This window comes from Hyaena hyaena, unplaced genomic scaffold (assembly GCF_003009895.1).
Source record: "Hyaena hyaena isolate Hyena2069 unplaced genomic scaffold, ASM300989v1 scaffold_908, whole genome shotgun sequence".
NCBI classification, from domain to species: Eukaryota; Metazoa; Chordata; class Mammalia; order Carnivora; family Hyaenidae; genus Hyaena; species Hyaena hyaena.
Genome location: NW_024081544.1, coordinates 418042 through 437476, shown reverse-complemented (window position 1 = coordinate 437476; position 19435 = coordinate 418042). Strand labels below are relative to the sequence as shown.

The following is a 19435-nucleotide window of genomic DNA, read 5'->3' as shown; positions in this document are numbered from 1 at the left end:
AATGATATGGATAGAGCTAGAGTGTATTATGCAAAGTGAAATAAGTCAGGCAGAGAAAGACAAATATATGATTTCATTCATATGTGGAATTTAAGAAACAAAACAGATGAACATGTGGGAGAGAAAAAAAGAGAGGGAAATAAACAAGAAACTCTTACAATAGAGAACAAACTGAGGGTTGATGCAGGGAAGTGATGGGGGGGGTGGGCTAGATGAACGATGGGCATTAAGGAGGGCGCTTGTCAGGATGAGCACTGGGTGTTGTCTGTAAGTGAGGAATCACTATTCTACTCCCGAAGCCAATATTCCATTATATGTTAACTAACTAGACTTTAAAAAAAAAATTTAGAGAAAAAACTCCAGAGTTCTGGTTCACTCCTAGAGCAACTGGTAGAAATTCAAGCAGCTTTGAAAGTGTTGTTTTGTCCCAACAAAAATGACACACAAAGCTCTCCATGCTCACCTCTCAGCCTCATGTTCCCACTTTGTCCCGCACTGTACTCTGTACTCTGCACTGAAGCCACACCGAGTATTGTGTGTCCTGCAGTCACAGAGCTCTGGCTCCAGGCCCTGCAACAGGCCATTCTGCTGCAGGGAACACTCCAGCTCCCCCCTTGCCTTCCCTGCCCAAAGCTTCCTCTGTCCCACTCCATCATCCCTCTCATCCAGGCCGAGAGATCGCTCTTTCTAGCAACCTTCTTAGACTCCAAGCCTAGTTGTCACTGGACTCCTCAAATGAGCCCTATGCATGGGGGCCTGAATGAGTAATTCATGAAGCTGACTAGGGCAGTCGTTCCCACCTGTTTTATTACTGAACCACCCTCCCACCCAGGGTCTTTTAAGACATTTTTCATCTAGTTCTCATACTTCTCCCCCATGAAAATTTAATAGCACATATATACCATGTGTCTGTTTATGTACCGTGGACCTTTGGAGGTCCACAAACCATTATCTAATAGCTAAGATTTTACATAATGTTAAATTATATGCAATTTTTTTCTCTAGAAGGACCAATTTTTGTCCCCTTGTGGGTGACACTGCCCCCATTGAGCATGCATGGAATTAAATAAAATTCTGCTGGTCCTCTTGAGAGGGCTAAGGAAAAAAACAGTGCACATTCTTTCCTGATGAAAAGCTTATGTATATGCTGAATAGGTGAAGGAAGATAAAGTTAAAGTGCAAACTTAGCAATGAGGCTGACCTTGACCTAAACAAGGGCAGAGTCAGTGGAGGGCAAAAGTTACTCTGCAGCAGTGTGGAGGGTGGCTGCTGAATACAGACCACAAATCCAAGGAGATGGGCTGTGAGGGGACAAAAGTAAGTAGCTTGAAGGTGACAGAAAGTCTAAGAAATCTTGTTTTAAAAAGATGGGGCACACTTGACTTTAGGCTGATAGAGCATGGATACTGAGAGACTGGAGAATACCCAGGAAGGGGTAACTGGCTGGATGAAACCCCAGAGGAGGGGAGAGGGGACAAGGGAATCATGAGCAGTGTAAAGAGGCTCCTCTCCCTCTGAGATGTCTGGGTATCAATGTATAAGGGCCTCAGGGGAAGTCATTTCATCGGGGAGAGTGAGACAGGGACACAAGGGGAGGCCTGAGGAGTGGAAGACATTTACAGTATCCACTTTGGAGAAACAGGAGAAGCTGATCGAGGTACACAGAAGGATGGCCAAGTGGCATCAAGGGCCAAATGAAATAAGTACAAAATCTGTAGCAGCTTAATGTTTTTTCCCTGTCGTTTTCTAGGCACTCTCTCAGGTGGTAGGAATACAGTAGTGAACCCTAGTTTCTTTTCTTTTTTTTTAAGCTTATTTATTTTTAAGAGAGAGAGAGAGAGAGAGAGAGAGAGAATCTGAAGCAGGTTCCAGGCTCTGAGCTGTCATACAGCCTAACATGTGACGTGGGGCTCGAACTCACAAACCATGAGATCATGACTTGAGCTGAAGTCGGACACTTAGCCGACTGAGCCACCCAGGCATCCCCTAAGTTTTTGACCTCAAACTGCCATTGTCTGCCTTCCCCAACTGGAATATAAATTCATAAGTAAGATGGCGTTATATACTGGTAATGGTGATGAAGATAAAAATAGAGTAATATAATGGAGTGACTACTGGATGCTCAGGAAAGGCCTGCCGGAAGAGATGACCTTTTACCTGAAGCCTGAATGGTACAAAAAGGGCAATCTTGAGACATTCTGAGAGTGGAACTTTCAGAGCAAAGAGGACTCCAGCACAACTGGCCTGAGGAAGAAACAAACTTGTAGTGTTCAAGGTCAACAGTGTGGGTGAATCATAAGATCAAGGGAGAGAGGTGAGGAGGAGGTCAGCAGGGACCGAGTACTGTTGAGCCTTGAATAGCTGCCCATACCCTGAATGGTTCAAAATCCAAGTATAACTTTTGACTCCCCCAAAACTTAACTACTAATAGGCTTCTGTTGACTGGAAGCCTTACCCATAACATAAACAGTCAATTAACACATATTTTGCATGTTGTATGTATTATACTGTATTCATACAACAAAGTAAGCTAGAGAAAAGAAAGTGTTATTAGGAAAATCACAAGGAAGAGAAAAATACATTTATAGTACGATACTGTATTTATCGGGGAAAAAAACCCACAGCGGATAGACAGTAGGACTAGAGTTGGGGCAGAAAGACCAGTCTGGAAGCCTGGTAGATTCTCCAAAGGGAGAAAGGGCCAAGGTAAGTTGATGAGGGAGAGGGGGCAGTTCTGGGGTAGGCAGGGCCAAAGGGTAGTTTTGGGAAAATGCTGGGAGAAGTCTTGGATGCTGCATCAGATGCTCACTTCTAACCCCAGCAACTCTCACACACAATCCCACTTGGAAACCCCACTCACATCCGGTCCTCCTTGCCTATTTTAGAGGTCCCTGGAGACAAGAAACTGTAAGATTAATTGGATACATTTTCCTCTGCCCACCCTAACGTATTTTTTAAAAGAGTTTATTTTTTAGAGCAGTTTTAGATTTTAGGTTTTCAGGTTTTTTTTAACAAGCTTTCTTTTTTCACCTTTTTTTTTTTTGAGAACAGGGTTGGGGGAAGGAGGGATGAACAGGTAGAGCACAGAAGATTTTTAGGTCAGTGAAGCTACACTGTATGATAGTATGAGTGGATACATGTCATTACGCACTTTTCTAAATTCATACAATGTACAACCCCAGGAGCAAACCCTAATGTCCATTGTGGACTTTGGGTGATCGCGATGGTCAGTGTGGATTCACCAGTTGTACCAAATGTACCTCTCTGGTAGGGGATGCTGACAGTAGAGGAGGCTGTGCATGTGTGGGGGCAGGGGTGTCTACTATTTTAAAGCCAAATCCTTACACTCGTGTCTATTTCCTGCCACCAGCACTGAGCTCTATTCTTACCCCTCAGAGCAGCACGGATGAAAAAACACCTCTCAATATTTTATGAGGCAGAGGATATTAACATATCTAAAAGAGTACATTTTTCCCTCCAGGGCCACCAATCTGTAAAGTGCAGGTGAAAAAAAGCTGAGCATGCACAGCATTATAAGGGCATGTTCTTAAGTACACACCAAAATGTTCGTGGAGGTTTTCAGAGTAATAAAAAGGAGCTAAGGGAGATGGTTCCCTTCTGTTTCCTGACATTTAACTTTTTTTTTTACATTTATTTATTTTTGAGAGACAGAGAGAGACAGAGAAAAAGTGGGGGAGGGGTAGAGAGAGAATAAGACACAGAATCCGAAGCAGGCTCCAGGCTCTGAGCTGTCAGCACAGAGCCCAACGAGGGGCTTGAACCCATGAACCATGAGATCATGACCTGAGCCAAAATCAGACATTTAACTGACTGGAGCCACCCAGCCGCTCCAGAAAATGGATATAATTTTTAAGGAAAGTTATTCCTGAGTCTACCTGATCCAGAAAATACTAACTCTGAGGAGTAGAAGTTTTCTATATGTTAAACCTGCTTGTGCATTTGTACATTAAGCACACTGTTAGAACAAAAAGCACAAACATGTTCATTGTGAAAAGCCATTTCTCCCTCCAGTCCCTGCCTCCCAATCACTATCACCATCACATGAGGCAGCCACTGCTCCAGCCACATATCTTTCAGAGAGGTTCTATTTATATAAGCAAATACCTACTTATAAAAAAACCATAAATAGTAGCATATTATATGCTATTCTGGACTTTTCTTTTTTACTTAGCATGTCTTGGAGATCCTTCTCTAGCAGTGAGTAAAGAGTTGCCTCATTTTGTTTCAATGTAAGTTGAATATAAAGGGTATGATAGTTAAGAAATTAAGTGTCATTTATTTTTGTCAGTTTAATAGCAAAGCTACAACTAGATTCATCCTTAGCTTTCTGGGCTTAACTATCAAATAGTTCAACATTTTAGCATTTTCCTCTCCCCTGTGGCTTTATTTTCATTACTAAGTTCACCATTCTATGCCCCACTCAACCCCCATCTGAGGTTTGACATCATTATCTAACTTAGTCAACTTATCTCATTTTTGATGAGTCAAATGTAATAAACCCAGATGACTTGGCTCAGCTGTCCTTTCAGGACGAATGATGAAAAGATGAAAGGAAAGAAAATGTGTAGGACAGAGGGCTGAGAGCTTGCTGAATGTCTGAAATTTGAATACGTGTGTGTATCTTAATTCCTAGTCAATTATAGCCACATTCATCCCTCCTAGCTTTGCGCTTGGAGACAAGGGGGACTGCAGTCTTAGCTCATATTATGAGTGCCCATCTCTGGACTACTGTAAGAAGTCACAGTCCCTTAGATCACTGCAGTTCACAAGGACAGGCACTCAGAAATTCTGTAAATGGGTTTCTGATTTTAATTCTCTCTTTCTCTTGAGGTAACCAAAGCAGACCCGTTTGCCAAGGATAGCTGAGAATGTAAGGGCGATCCTTGCCTGGGCAGCTTGAGCCGGCCGTGTGCTAAATGCAACTTCGAACCATATCCTATAAATAGCCGTTCATTGTCAGCGCGGGTGAAAAGACAAGAGTGGGTGTGTGGCGGTAGGATGCAGGCCTAATTAAGGAGTTGCGTCTGCGCAGGGTTCCAAGCGAATAGCTGTTGGGACTGATAATCTCGTCAGTAGGCAACTGAGAGGGTTCGCTCCTGACGGCACATAGACGGAAGCGAAGCTGTTCAGTGCTGGCTTTGACTCCGACCATGGCAAAAATCATCTTGAGGCACCTCATAGAAACTCCAGTGCGCTACGAGGAGGAGTTTGAAGCTCGAGGTTTGGAAGACTGCAGGCTGGATCATGCTTTATACGCGCTACCGGGGCCAACCACGGTGGATGTGAGCAAAGCCAGGGCGGCCCAGGTGCCTCGGGTGGACTCAGTGGCGGAGATACCGACCGAAGAAGGCAAGTCCCGCTTCCAGATCCTGCTGGACGTGGTCCAGTTCCTCCCCGAGGATATCATCATTCAGACCTTCGAAGGCTGGCTACTGATCAAGGCTCAGCACGGAGCCAGAATGGATGAGCATGGTTTTATCTCAAGAAGCTTCACCCGCCAGTATAAACTGCCTGATGGCATTGAGACCAAAGATTTGTCCGCCATCCTCTGTCACGATGGAATTCTGGTGGTGGAAGTGAAGGATCCAGTTGGGACTAACTGACATAAATTCCTGTTCATTTGGCTCCAGGAAGATGGCAGTACAGCCAATGGTACCACCTGGAATGTTTGTATTAACCATATTTGAAATGATTTTTATGAAGATTAAAAGTATAGACATAGTTCCTGGTATGTTGAGGTTGTTTTTGTTATTCTCACTCAGAGAGGAAAATTGTTAATGCTCCTACAGTTCAAAAATGATGCTATTCTTATAAACAGTGACAGTTTAGGAGATGGGTTTGATGCTAGTAAAGACTTGGAATTATTTCCTCCTTACTCCAACAATGCCACAGAATATGCATTTGTAATAATTGATGGCAAACTGATATCTTATCCATTTTATAAAAACGTTAATATTGCTAAAAAAAAAAAAAAAGCTGTGATTCCCTTTACTTGACAAGCTCTTCAGTGAATTGTAATTGAAGTGGAACTTTGTAAATACAGAATTTGAAGGTTAAAATACAGTACTTAGAAATTGGATCTGAACTATATTTATGATTCAGTATAGCTATTACTGCCTTAAACATAATACTAGAATTTTCAGATACAAATTTTATTTTTATAAAGCTCTAAATATGTACCCCATTTTTAAAAAGCTGAACTGAATCCTATTTGAATGTATTTTTGACAACAGCATATGTTCTGTAGATATTTATGCGATAGTACAAAGATACTGTTGACTCCTACTCCTATAAGTTCGTGTATTAAGAAACCACTTTTAAAAGTACAGTTACTGAATTGAAGAGTTTTAATCTGTGTTCTCTGAGGCTATTTAAAATTTTAGATTTCAGAAGATGGCAAAATGTACTACATCTGCTCTCTCTGCATAATCCTTGGCTTTAAATAGCCTGGCAGGTCCGGTAGGTTCCCAGGCCTCAGCTTGCACAGGGGGCTAAGTTTCTACAGCGTACTGCCCAGGGCTGCTTGGGCTAAAGGGAAGGGCTGAGACGTTGTTGGAGGGTAAGGATTTGCTTTAGGAGTACTGCCATCAACAGTTGGTCTCTGTGTCATTCCAAAGATTTGCTGTCTCATTCTGTACATGCTAAATATTTCTCGGGAGGAAGTAGCCGCCTTTACCCCGCACTCACCGTGTGCTAACGGGGAGCCTGTGCACAGTGCTAGGAATAGAAGAGGCTGGGTGTGGAAAAAGCCAGGGTGGACCCAGGCCACTGACAGCACCCCTGTGCTCCTCCACAGCGCGTGGTGTGCAGTTTGGGTGAAAACAGGAGAGACACGAAGCAACAGAAAAAGAAATCAAACAGTTCTAAGAGTAGCTTTGGAAACAAATGTGATCGGAGAGATCTGTTTACAATATAATTAAACTGAAAGAATTGTGAAGCTATATGTTAATGTTTATCCACTGAGGTCTGTGCATCTAACTCTAAGAAATTTTGTTAGACAAAGTGAGTGTCATGGATCAGCTTTGCCTCATTAAAAAGATAATCGTAATTATTGGGATTACATCTACTAATATGATTAGAGCTGGCATACCATTTGTCCCATATTAGATTCTTTCCCAATGATTGGTAGGATGGTGTGAAAACCAACTAGTGCTTTGAGCAACCAACCAACCAACCAACCAACCAACAAAAAGCCCCTCATTTGCCCTTAACCTTATTCTAGATCAGGTCCTACTTCTGGGAAAATTCAGGAAATAAAATTCTTACCATGAGGAGCCACCTATAGAAACCTTTCCTTTAAAAATAAACAGTGAAGGGGTGCCTGGGTGGCTCAGTCAATAAAGCATCTGACTTCGGCTCAGGTCATGATCTCATGGTTCGTGGGTTCGAGCCCCGTGTCAGGCTCTGTGCTGACAGCCAGCTCAGAGCCTGGAGCCTGTTTCAGATTCTGTGTCTCCCTCTCTCTCTGACCCTCCCCTGCTCATGCTGTCTCTCTCTCTCAGAAATAAATAAAAACATTTGAAAAAAATAAAAAAATAAACAGTGAAATAACCACCTCACCAATTAGTCTTTACTTGTTTCTAAGATAAATTTTAAAGTATTATACAGCCATTTTTTTCATTTGGAAAATATACAAAATACTATAACAAATAAAAACGATTTCTTATTCTTTTATTACCATGAAGTTGCTACGTGAAGTTTCTAGTTCGGTGTTCACCTATGCGTAAATACCTGTATCACTTTTCACAAGATTATATTTCAATGGAGTCTGATATCCCAACGGTCCTGCTTACTGTCTCTTGTCTGCCTCACTTTGTGCCAACCCAAACCCAGCTTTGCCCTCGTTGGCCCCACTCTGAGCCCAAGCAGGCTGACGCAGATGGGCCACATCATTCTTGTTTCCAACTGGGTTCAGCCAATGGGAGTGCTGACAGTAAACCAGAGATAGATTAGTGGGTGGGAGGGGGGAGAGGGCGGGGCATATCCTTCGGTCAGCCTGCCACAGATGAGCTGTAGGGAGTCCTGTGTCCCTCTGTGACTACGCCTCTGGAGAGGTGGCTGCTCCTTCAGGGCTCCCACTTGTGCTGGGCTCAGGTGTCTTAATAGTTTCTTCCTATTGTCCCTTCGGCATTTAGGGTGGTCACGTCTTTTGCTTTTCTTGTTCTGGGTGCTTCACCATCCCCTACTGATGCTCTTTACTTGTCCGCTTTCCCATAAATGGTCCCTTCATTAAAGTTCTTTCAGGTGATGGAATTCTGATTCCTGCCAGAACTCTGACGACTTCCTTTTTTTTAAGTTTATTTATTTTGAGGGTGGGGGGAATGAACAAGCAGGTACGTGAGAGTGGGAGAGAGGCAGAGAGAGGGAGAGAGAGAAATCCAAGCCTATACTTAACCAACTGAGCCACCCAAGGCTCCCCCTGACTGCTTGACTTTTAAAGTGATTTTTTTTAAAGTACGTCACTTGCTTTTACTACCAAACATTAACTGATTTGTAATGGCTATGCACTATTCCAACAGAGATAAACAGTAGTCTAATTTAACCATTCCTTTTTTACTACTGGCCCCAACAGGAAACAGATAGCAATGTCAAAATGGAAATAATTTAAATATGAGTGATTTACTTATAAAGAGATACACTCCAAAGAAGCTGGCAGGATGAAGAAGAGCTGCAAGGGGGCAGTGTATAAGCTGAAGGTAGCAAGGTGGAGCTGTTATATCCCCCGGGTCCAGAGGGGTCCAGAGAGATGGCAGGAGGAAGCAGATCTCAGAAATCAAGACAGTCAGATGGAGGAGACCACTTGCTGTGACTTTCATATGACGGACACCACCAGCCCCAGGTGACCTCTCTGAGGCACCAGAAGAATAATTACTTTCTTCCTGTAATCTCCAACCAGGGCACCCTATTGGCAAGACTTAAGTGGCAGCCAGAGGGCGTGGGCACCCTGTTAATAGAGTTCACATCCTCCCAGGCCAGAGGGCAGGATGGAAAAAAAGGTGGAGAGTGACTCCTGGGGGCAATGGGAAGTGTCCAGCACTCCTGTGAAGTGAATACTGTTGGTATAACCCTCTTAGAAAAACCTGTCCTCCCAAATACAGTCTGAGACAAGGACTGAAGTTTGGTAAGGGCATGCCCAGAATGGTGAAAGTGAGAAGTTAGTGGGGAAAGAGGCAAGGAAAAAAATGGGAAACAAAGTGAGATGATGTGTTGCCATGCTGGCCCCCACTGCACATTGAGCTATGAAGAGGCTCAGCAGGCTCTTGGCATGGATGCTGGCTTAGTACCTGGAACTTCTGTCGAAGATCTTTGGGAAGAAATAAAATCTTAAAGCAAACCACAGGCAAGAAAGAAGAGGGAGTTTGCTTGCCTCGATCCCTACTATTTCTTGTTTCCCCTTTGTCGAGGGTTAGCTCACAGCATGTAGACTCTCCTGCACTTCTGGCATGTATCACCCAACCCCTTAGTGGCTGCTCAGAAAACCAGACCCCCTGTCCCATGGTGTGACATTTCATCCATGCTGGGAGCAGAAGGATAACTCAGCATGATCAGGGCTCACTCAGGGTGAGAAACACAGGCTCGGGGTTTCAACTTGGCCTCCAGCCACCTTAGGAGACTTGGCAATGGCTCTGGTGGCAGCAGCATGGTCTGGGAGGCAGGTGACACCCTCAGAAAAGAGAAGGCAGATGGAAAGGCACACAAGGCTTGTATTCACCATGACTCCAAATCTAGAATTGCAGGAAAGGGGAACCAGGCAAAACACACAGGCCTACAGCATCTATTGTCTCCGTACCCCAGACTGCCTTCAAAATTTAGGGACTGTAATATCACCTTATATTTTGATCTAATTCTGTATTTGCTTAAGTGTGAACATCAGTCCTCTTAAACTTCAGGATTTTTCTTTTCCTGTAGATTGTGGATCAAAGATTTGTTTTTGTTTTAAGCCACCATCTCTTATCCTGGTAGCCCAGAAGTCATTGAAGACTTTAGTTCCCACTGACCTCCCTGAGTCCAAACTGGGATCCTGAACGTATCCTTGCCTTACGTCTCACCTACTTGTGATGGTCTGAAAATTGCTGTCAGTAGTCTTTTAGCACATACAAAAAGTGATTTTACAAAACACAAATGGTATGATGCCTGGGTGGCTCAGTTGGTTAAGCGTCCAACTTCAGCTCAGGCCATGATCTCGTGGTTCATGGATTCAAGCCCTGCGTCGGGCTCCGTGCTGACAGCTCAGAGCCTGGAAACTGCTTTGGATTCTGTCTCCCTCTCTCTCTGCCCCTTCCCCACTTACACGCGCGCACGCATGCACGTGTGTGTGTTCTCTCTCTCTCAAAAATAGATAAACATAAAAAAACCCCACACAAATCATAAACAACCTCAGGGGAAATAAATCAAAACACCTCGTATCATTTCCTCAGTCTTAACAAAAATCTTTGTCACTAGTCACTGCTGTTTTCTGCAGAGATTCTCAAATAATTATTTGGAAAAAAGAATAAAAATGGTGGTTTGGTACGCTATTTTACAGCTCACATATCGCATGTTGAAAATAACCGTTTTAGCAACTGAGTTGGCCAGATGTCCTCCCTAAAATATGAGACAGTATTTTAAATTTGAAAAACATATTCTGCTAAGTAAGTGCTTTCTTCTACATTTCCTCAGCATTGTTTAGTACACAAGAGCATGCATGTATATATGCAATATTCTTATAAAATCCTGTGTGATAATGTCTTCTAACTTCAAGGACAAATACAAGGAAAATCTATTGCAGTAAGACAAAATGGTCTATATGATCCCATTCTTTATAATTTGTTGAGATTTTCTTCATGACCTGATGCATAGTTACTTTTCAAAATGTACCGTATATATGTGAAAATAATTTATATGTGTATTTTCTATTTGGAGTATATATATGTATATGAGTATGTGTGTGTGTATATGTGTATGTACATATATATATTTGCTATTTTGTTGCTCACCTATTCTTTCTGTTTTTGTTGTTTGTGGCAACTAGAAACACACAGATTAGCATTTAAAAATCTTTCAGTATGAAAGGACAGTTTAAAATTAAAAAAAAAATCTGGTCCACTTTTTCCTTTGTATATTTCCAGGTTATGTTGTCATGTGACATTACACTTGTAATTTCTCTCAGTTGGATTATATCCTATATTACTATGTAGGCCCACTCTATCACCATGTAATGCTTTTACTATTAAATTATTTTGTCTGGTAATATAATTTTTTGTTTTATGCTTTGCATGACATCTTTTTTCTTACATATTCAGTGTGCTTTGTTTTAAGTTTGTTTCTTAGAAGCAGTAGCATGTAGCTTGATTTTAAAATTTGATAATCTGTCTAATAGATTAATTTAGCTCAGTTCTTATTGCATGAAATACTTAGATGTATTTTTTATTGTGTGTATTTATCATGATTTTCCTCTGCTTTTTTTTCCTTCTCTGTCTTTGGATTATCAAGTTTTCTAAGCTTACCTCCTTATTTTTTTCTCTTCAACTTTAAGGTGTTAAAATGTAAACATTGTTAGAAGATGTATAGGTTGATATATATGTTTGAAGGAAAATAATAAAATCATAAAAACATAGATATTTTAAATTATTCAATGTTTCTTGGGGCACCTGGGTGCCTCAGTAGGTTAAGAGTCTGACTCTTGGTTTTGGCTCAGGTCATGATCTGATGGTTTGTGGGTAAGAGCCACATACTGTGCTCTGCAATGACAGGGTAAAGCTTGCTTGGGATTCCCTTTCTCTCTGTCTGCCTCTTCCCTGTTTGTGTGCATGCTCTCTCTCTCTCAAAATAAATAAACACTTAAATAAATAAATAATTTAACGTTTCCATCCTTCTCCTGGGTGTTCGAAAAACATTGTGTCCTTACAACCCACTGTGTCCCCCTCCCCATCTTGCTGCCGTTGTTAATTTGAATTTTACCTTTAACTATCTATTGTTAAAATCCCAGCACTAAACTTTTTTTTATGAATTTGTGGGCTACTCTATTGTTTTCCACAGTTTACCTTCTCTTTTCTTTCACTTCTCAAGACACCTTGTTATTTTGCAAGGGTCTGGATGTGGAAAAATCTCATTCTGTATTCCACTGCTTCATTCTGGAATAATATTAGGAGGGTTTAAAATTGTGGATAAACAGTTACTTCACCTCAGCCCTGTTCTGTGCCCCAGGGGACTGCCCTCTGATTTCAGCTGGGGTTTACCCAACGGAAGGCACCAGCAAGAGAGTAGCATGTAGAATGACAGAGATGTGGGGGCGATCATTTCTCTGCCTTTTCCTGTTTTGGTTCCAGGTTCTGGCAGAGGCTCCCACCCTCCAATGTACAGCTGTGATGAGGCAGCCCTTCTCCCCTGGCTCTAGCCCAAAGTGAGCAAGTAGTTCTGTTTCCCTTCCCGATATTCCTTCAGGCTCAACAGGGTAATAATGACTTCTCACTGTTACTGGTCTCTGGGTGCCTACAATTGTACACCATTTTTCATGTGTGGGTTTTTGTTTTTGTTTTGTTTTTTTCCTGATACCAGCAAGCCATTCTGAGACACCAGCTTGGTGTCCTATAATTCAATTCAATTCAATTCTAACACTATCAACCCAGAGAAGGTTTCGATCCCATACGTCAAGGGTTCAGTCCCACAGGACTGCCTTCTTCCCCCCATTGCAGATACCAGTCACAAACTCAGGTCGTCACCTGTACTTCTGACCGACTGACCACAGATTGGAGGGTCCAAGGACCCATTCCCTGGGTTTGGTTTATTTGCTAGAGTGGCTCACATAACTCAGAGAAACATTTTGTTTAGTAGATTACCAGTTTATTATAAAAGGATGCAATGCAGGAAGAGCCAGATGGAAGAGATGCGTAGGGCTGGATACAGGTAAGAAGTGTGGAGCTTCCACGGCCTCTCCAGGTGAGCCACTTTCCCCAAATCTCCAGGTTCACTAACCCAGACACTCTGAACCACATCCTTTTGGGTTTTTATGAGTCTTTATTACATAAGCATGCTTGATTAAATCATTGGTCATGGGTGACTGAATTCAATCTCTAGTCCCTCTCCCCTCCTTAGAAGTTCCTGGGTGGGACTGAAAATTCCAGCCCTCTAAGCACAGAGTTGGCTCTCCTGGCAACAAGCCCCCATCCTTAGGTTACTTAGGGGCTTTCCAAAGTCACCATTACCATAACAAAAGACACTCTGAAGGACTCAGCATTTAGAGAACTCCAAGGGTTTTAGGGACTCTGTGCTCGAAACTGGGATGAAGACCAAATATGTATTTCTTACCAGAAATCATAACATCTTAGTGTCTCAGCATTTTTGCTGTTTCCTCAGCCCTGCCCACATCTCTGTAAATCATCACTTTATTACACATTTTTTAAAAATCCAAGCTGAGTATGCCTTTGGTTTCCCTCTAGGACTCTGAATGATGTCTCTACCTATAATATCCTTCGTATGGAATGAGAAAGGTCTTATTTATTTATTAAAATTTTTTTAAAAATTTTATTTATTTTTGAGAGACAGAGAGAAGCAGAGCGCAAGTGGAGGAGGGGCAGAGAGAGAATGAGACACAGAATCTGAAACATGCTCCAGGCTCTGAGCTGTTAGCACAGAGGCCGACGCGGGGCTTGAACCCACGAACCATGAGATCATGACCTGAGCTGAAGTCAGAAGCTTAACCAACTGAGCCTCTCAGGCACCAAAAAAAGACCTGTTTAAACAAACAAACATGAAGACAACAACAACAAAAACCCAGGAAAACTGAAGGAGACTTTATGAATTAAAAATTATTTGCAATGTTTTGAATTTTATCCAGTCAGTGTTTGAGATCAAAAAGTATGACTTCAGTGTTGCTGAGTCTGGGAAACAACAACAACAACAACAAAACCTTATTAGCTCTTGGTTGTTTCTCTTACTGTTGGTGTTATTAAGGTTCTTGATGTAATTTTAGAAGTGATAGAACAAGAATTAAGTAATCTGTTCTAAGGATACAATAAAACCTTGCACAAAAATGTGTCAGGCATTCTTTAATTTGAAGTCTTGAAAATATAAGTAATTTGTTAAGCAAACTAAAATCTATCCATATTATAAAATCCTATTCTACCAATAAAAATCACCTAGAAAAATACTGGAGTGGAAAAATGCTCACTAAAATTAAGGATGGAAAACAGGTTACAAAAGGTGCACAAAATTCTCACCTTTAATTTCAGTGGGCATATTTTTATGTCAATACAGTTTAGTTAGGACGTGATTTTCATGGCGGTGTTGTACTCCATCGTATGGATATGCCATAACTTACTATATGCAGAGAAGAAAGAATCAAAGGGCACTCTAAAAATGTCAGAAATGACTACATAATTGGGATTTTAGAGTCTTTATATTTCACTATGGAAATATAGAAAACAAACTCTTTAATAATTAGGAAAGAAACAGGGGTGCCTGGGTGGCTCAGTCGGTTGAGCATCCAACTTCGACTCAGGTCATGATCTCACAGTTCGTGGGTTCGAACCCTGCATCGGGCTATGTGCTGACTGCCAGCTCAGAGCTTAGAGCCTGTTTCAGATTCTGTGTCTCCCTCTCTCTCTGACCCTCCCCTGCTCATGCTGTCTCTCTCTCAGAAATAAATAAAACATTAAAAAATAATAATAATAGTTAGGAAAGAAATAGTAGATATAGTTAAAATTTTTCTATAAATGTAACATTTAGCAAATGATCAGCACAGTGTCTTGAAATAAAGTCCTGGTTGTACCTACAAGGGACGTGACAAATACTGGCAGAAAGCAAGTGTTTTACTCATTTGATGAACATATCCTAACTCTATTCTACTGAGTTATTCCAAAGAAACCAGAACTTTCAGGGCCAACAATCTCAAGAGCTTATGATTTTATCAAATGCAATAAGCCTAAATGATTTTCTAAAAATCAAAATTTGAGTGCTCTGCAAATTATTTTCCAATTTGAACCAGAGAGGCAGCCCAGAACTTCAACTAGGCTCAGAGTTTATCAGTGACGACAATCAAATGCGCTGTCTTGGCTGAACAGCAGGCCAGGAAATAATACCACCTTTCTTGCCCACCCTGGTGGACTCGGCTGGATGAGACAGCCACCATCACTTCCCCACTTTCCTCCGTGAAATGCTACACTGGCGTTGCTGCGCTCCTCCAAGCAGCTGTCGAGCACATACCATTCTCCTGGAAAACCGCCCTTCGACAGGGCGGAATTTCCCTGTGCCCTTGTTTTGTCCCCCCACTCCCAGTTCTCCAAGCAACATTCAATGTCTTAGAGAACTCACTGTGGCTTTAATTCTCTGTTTCTGCTGAATGGGATACAATTACTTTCTTGTGAAACTGATTTTTAATTTGCCAGGAAATTCTAAATAAGCTCTTTTGGTGCTAAGTCCATAAGTAACCTTTATCTCTGGAACAAGGAAGAAATAAGTGAACCTCTAAGGATTGTAGCTTCCTGGCAAAAAAAACCCCAAAAAACAAAAAACAAAAAAACAGAGTAATTAGCCAAGTAGACTATGAAGGCAAATAAATGTAGCAAAACCCAAGGGTTTGAGTACCAATTCTGCAGCTTTCTAGGCTGGTAATTTGGGTCAGTTTGCAAAACACCCTTCTGGTTCAGTTTCCTCATCTGTGAAATGGGGATGATTCTAGTACCCAACCATCACGTACGGTCGTTTTGAAGATTAAGTGAGATGAAGATGTAGGGTGACCCACAGGCCTGTTTTGCCCAGGCCTGAAGAGTTTCTTGGGATGCAAGATTTTGAGTGCTAAGTTTGGGGCATTCTGAGCAGACTGGGATGGTTGGTCACCCTATAAAATGTCAGGTACTTTCACAATTCCTGGTGTCAGTAAATGAGAGCCATCATTTCATGTATTACAAGTACCTTTGAGAACAGTCCCATGGACATGTTGTCTACATAGGTTAACTGGACACATCCTGACTTTATCCTTTATAAAGAAACTAAAACGTACCATTAAAAAAATAAAAAGCTTCATCAGTGGCTCAGCGTACTGTCCATTTCTAAGGTCTACTTGGTTGTTCCTAAACTTCTACAAGTCTATTTTTGTTTTCTGCTTACTAAAGCCAAGTCTTAAAAAACTTCACACTGCTCTGTGAATTAGTATGCAAGAACATATTTTTCCAAAGGCACAATGATGGTAAGATAAAAAGCTTTGTCATGATAAGAAATGAATTGTAGCATAATCTTTTTAGTACTATGAATAAAAAGCCATTTAAGGCACATAAGCTTTTGGAGACAATATTCCCATCTGGAACATTTCTAGTTAAGATGGCAGACTGAGCATATTTCTTTGTCTCTCTTACCTGTAAATCCCATTCAGTGGCAAATTTCTTTTGTCCTTATTCACTGGCATTGCAGAGGCCAGGAGGGGGTTTCTCAAGTGTCCTGACTCTAACCAAATTCTGGCTGACCACAAGCAGTTGGGGTCACATTGATAAACCAAGGAAAAGGGATGCAGGGCTTAGTCACTGTCTGGTCTAAATGTGTCCGGTTTTAAGAAATCACTTAGATTTCCAGGTCTCTCCAATGGAGATTCTGAGTCAGGTAGAGGGTGAGGAGCCCTTGAATCTGTAATTGGTTGCTGTGCCTGGAGGTGATGATGGGGCAAATTTGGAAATGGTTCTCTGCCTATGGTTGGGTACTTCTCAGCATTTGATACCCTGGTGCCCTGGAACCAAGGATGCTAAACATTGCCCAGTGCTCGCGCCAACACAACACACAAAAATAAAACACTGAAAACAGGACAACGTGGCATAGAGTTTTAAATAGAACTCTATAGATCACTCAGACACTTCATTGATCACTTGACAAAATTATAGATATCCTAAGGAGCCAGACTGAATATAAGCTGACCTGGTCATTCTCCAGCAGATAACACCCTCTTTGAGGAGATAAGAACTACTTTCATGCAGGTAATTATTTTTAACTGATTTATTCCTGCTATTATTTTCTTCAAAGGTTACACAATGCTATGTCTTAAATATAACACCAGGGAAAGAGGTACACCGTTCCTTCCAGAATGGACATGTTAAAAGAAAAGAAATAAGTATGTATGGAAAGATATGTTTTAACAAGTCTAATTCTTCATTTCCTTCCTCCTCACCGTTCATCAACATGGCATGCACAGTGCTTGTCCTTAGTGTCTATCTCTATTCTCTCTGTGCCAGTTCCCAGACATTTTTAACAAGTTCCTATACCTGTGAGGTTTCATTTGCCCTGGGTTCTATCTTCTCTTATTTTGTTTTTCTTCTTGTATTTTCCTCTTCCGTAAATGCCTTAATTTCCCCCCTGTTTACTTTCTGTCCATCTACTTCCCTATCTTTCGTTTTCTCTGAAGCATTTACTCCCTCCTGGATTTTCACTTAGAGTCACTGAATTGCTCTTACGGGCCAGACGGCTGGTACAAGATGACCAACTGTCTCAGTTCTCTGTACAACTCCCTCTCCCCCAGGCCCAGGTGGACCAGGATGGCTGATCTCCCTACTTAACCAGTAACCTGGGGAAATAATATATTGGTACGAAGTTTAGGGGAGAAGTAACTCTACTAGGTAGTATCCAACTGTGTGGCTACAGTTTTTAAATTATCAAGTGTTGGAAGAAAATGCAAATGTGAATAAAATGTATAGGGGTTGTGACCAATTATTGGTGAGGTTCAGATGACCCGAAGGACCAGAGACGAGTATGTGAGTCAAAGAGACTTTGGAGATCCATGTGAGAGACTGAGTTGGGGCCTGTAGAGGTATGGGCTGTGAGGTGTGTATGTAGCCCAGAGTACTCTGTGCCCTACTCCTGGAGACAACAGGATGCTCTGCACTGAGGAGTTTGAGTTTTGAGTAAAAACCATTGTAGTGATAATGTAGTCTATTCCAGAGTAACTGACAACTCAGGAGGAGAGGCTCAGAGGGCAACATCATGGCTCTCCCTGCTTCCGGGAAGCATTGTCAAGGCTGAATCCCACTGGTCTGGATATCGGAGTCTGGGAATTCCCACTGAGGAGCTAGGTGGAAGTTTTATCAGGGGCTTAGTGGAACCGCAAGGCTTCCTGTGGCTCCTAATTACACAAGTGAGGGGCTACAACGCCTGACCAAAACAAGCTTCACCACATCTTTCTACCATTTAAAGGACTGTTCCTTATTTAATCTTCAGATTGTATTAGATTGTGCCAGTATTCTTGGTAGAAGGCCATACTAAAATGTAGCTAGTCTCTGCTAAGATTTTAACTGATGACTTGAGGTATTATTTTATTTTATTTTTAGGAGCCATATGAAGAATAAGTTGGTCACCCCTTCACTTCCCCTGTGAGAGAGGATTCCTGCTTCCAGGCACACACAATGCCTGTTTGACAAATTAACTTAGACCATTCTGAATACATGATTAATTCTTTTATAATTCATTCATTCTTGTGGAAAGCATAGAACTGTGGGATTATTAACGGATGAAGGAAGTGGAATTCAGGACTCTAAATAGTCTAACACAGTTATGTGGAAAGTCAGACTAAACCATCCTTCCTGGCTTTCATTTGGCAAACTGCTGATTGAACATTTGCTACATACCAAGTGCTATATTTGGTGTTGCAGATAAAACAATGAAAACACTATAATTATTGACCTCAAGGCACTTACATGATGGTTTTTTTTAAAGGTACATACCATATGAACAAAGAGCTTTAATAAGGGTTACAGATGTTAGTGTAGAAGCATTTTCAGATAGGTCAGTTCTACGTGGGCTGAGGGGTATGGCTGTGGTCACTTTATCTAGTGATCTAGATAAAGTGATCTAGTCTACTAGCTCTGGAGGACAAGGATGAGGGTTGTTTTATTGATCCCTATATCTCTACCACCTTGCACAGAGTAGGTGGTTTTAAATGAACAACAGGTGGTGTTGCCATTGAGCATGGTGGGTGTGAGTCAGTGTAAGTAGTGTAGCCCAAGGGCTTGAGGTCCTCCATGATTGGGGTCCGCCTGCCTCCCCTGCTGTGTCTCCCATGCACTGCTCCCCTTCTGTCATGCTGAGGAGTTTGAGTGTTAGCCTGAAGGCAGTGGGGCCCACTGGAGTGGGAGTTTTAAACAGGGCTGTGACATGATTAGCCTGGTGTTTTAGAAAGAGAACTCTGGCTGCAGTGTGAAGGATGGATGAGAAAAGGATGACTTAAGCTAGGAAGGTCATCTAGATCAGTGGTAGCAGTTCAGGTGGGATAATACACATGATAATTGCCTGGTACTTTTTCAGGGCCAACCCCAAACCATTTGAATCAGAATCTCTGGAGATGGGTTCCAGATACCAGAGGTTTCTAAATTGTCCTGGTGATTCCAATGAGAAACCAAGGTTCAGAATCAATAGTAGAAGTTTAGATAATTGCAGAATGAAAAAAGGGGGCATAGATACA

At 41.8% G+C, this 19435-nt stretch overlaps 1 protein-coding gene across 1 annotated transcript; it reads left to right on the top strand.

Moving 5' to 3' along the window:
• Positions 1-5069: 5069 nt before the first annotated feature.
• On the top strand, positions 5070-5745 carry HSPB3 (heat shock protein family B (small) member 3). The gene has a single exon (XM_039220803.1). It carries the CDS (start codon positions 5172-5174, stop codon positions 5622-5624), a length of 453 nt encoding a protein of 150 aa, XP_039076734.1. The 5' UTR covers positions 5070-5171; the 3' UTR covers positions 5625-5745.
• Positions 5746-19435: the final 13690 nt, after the last annotated feature.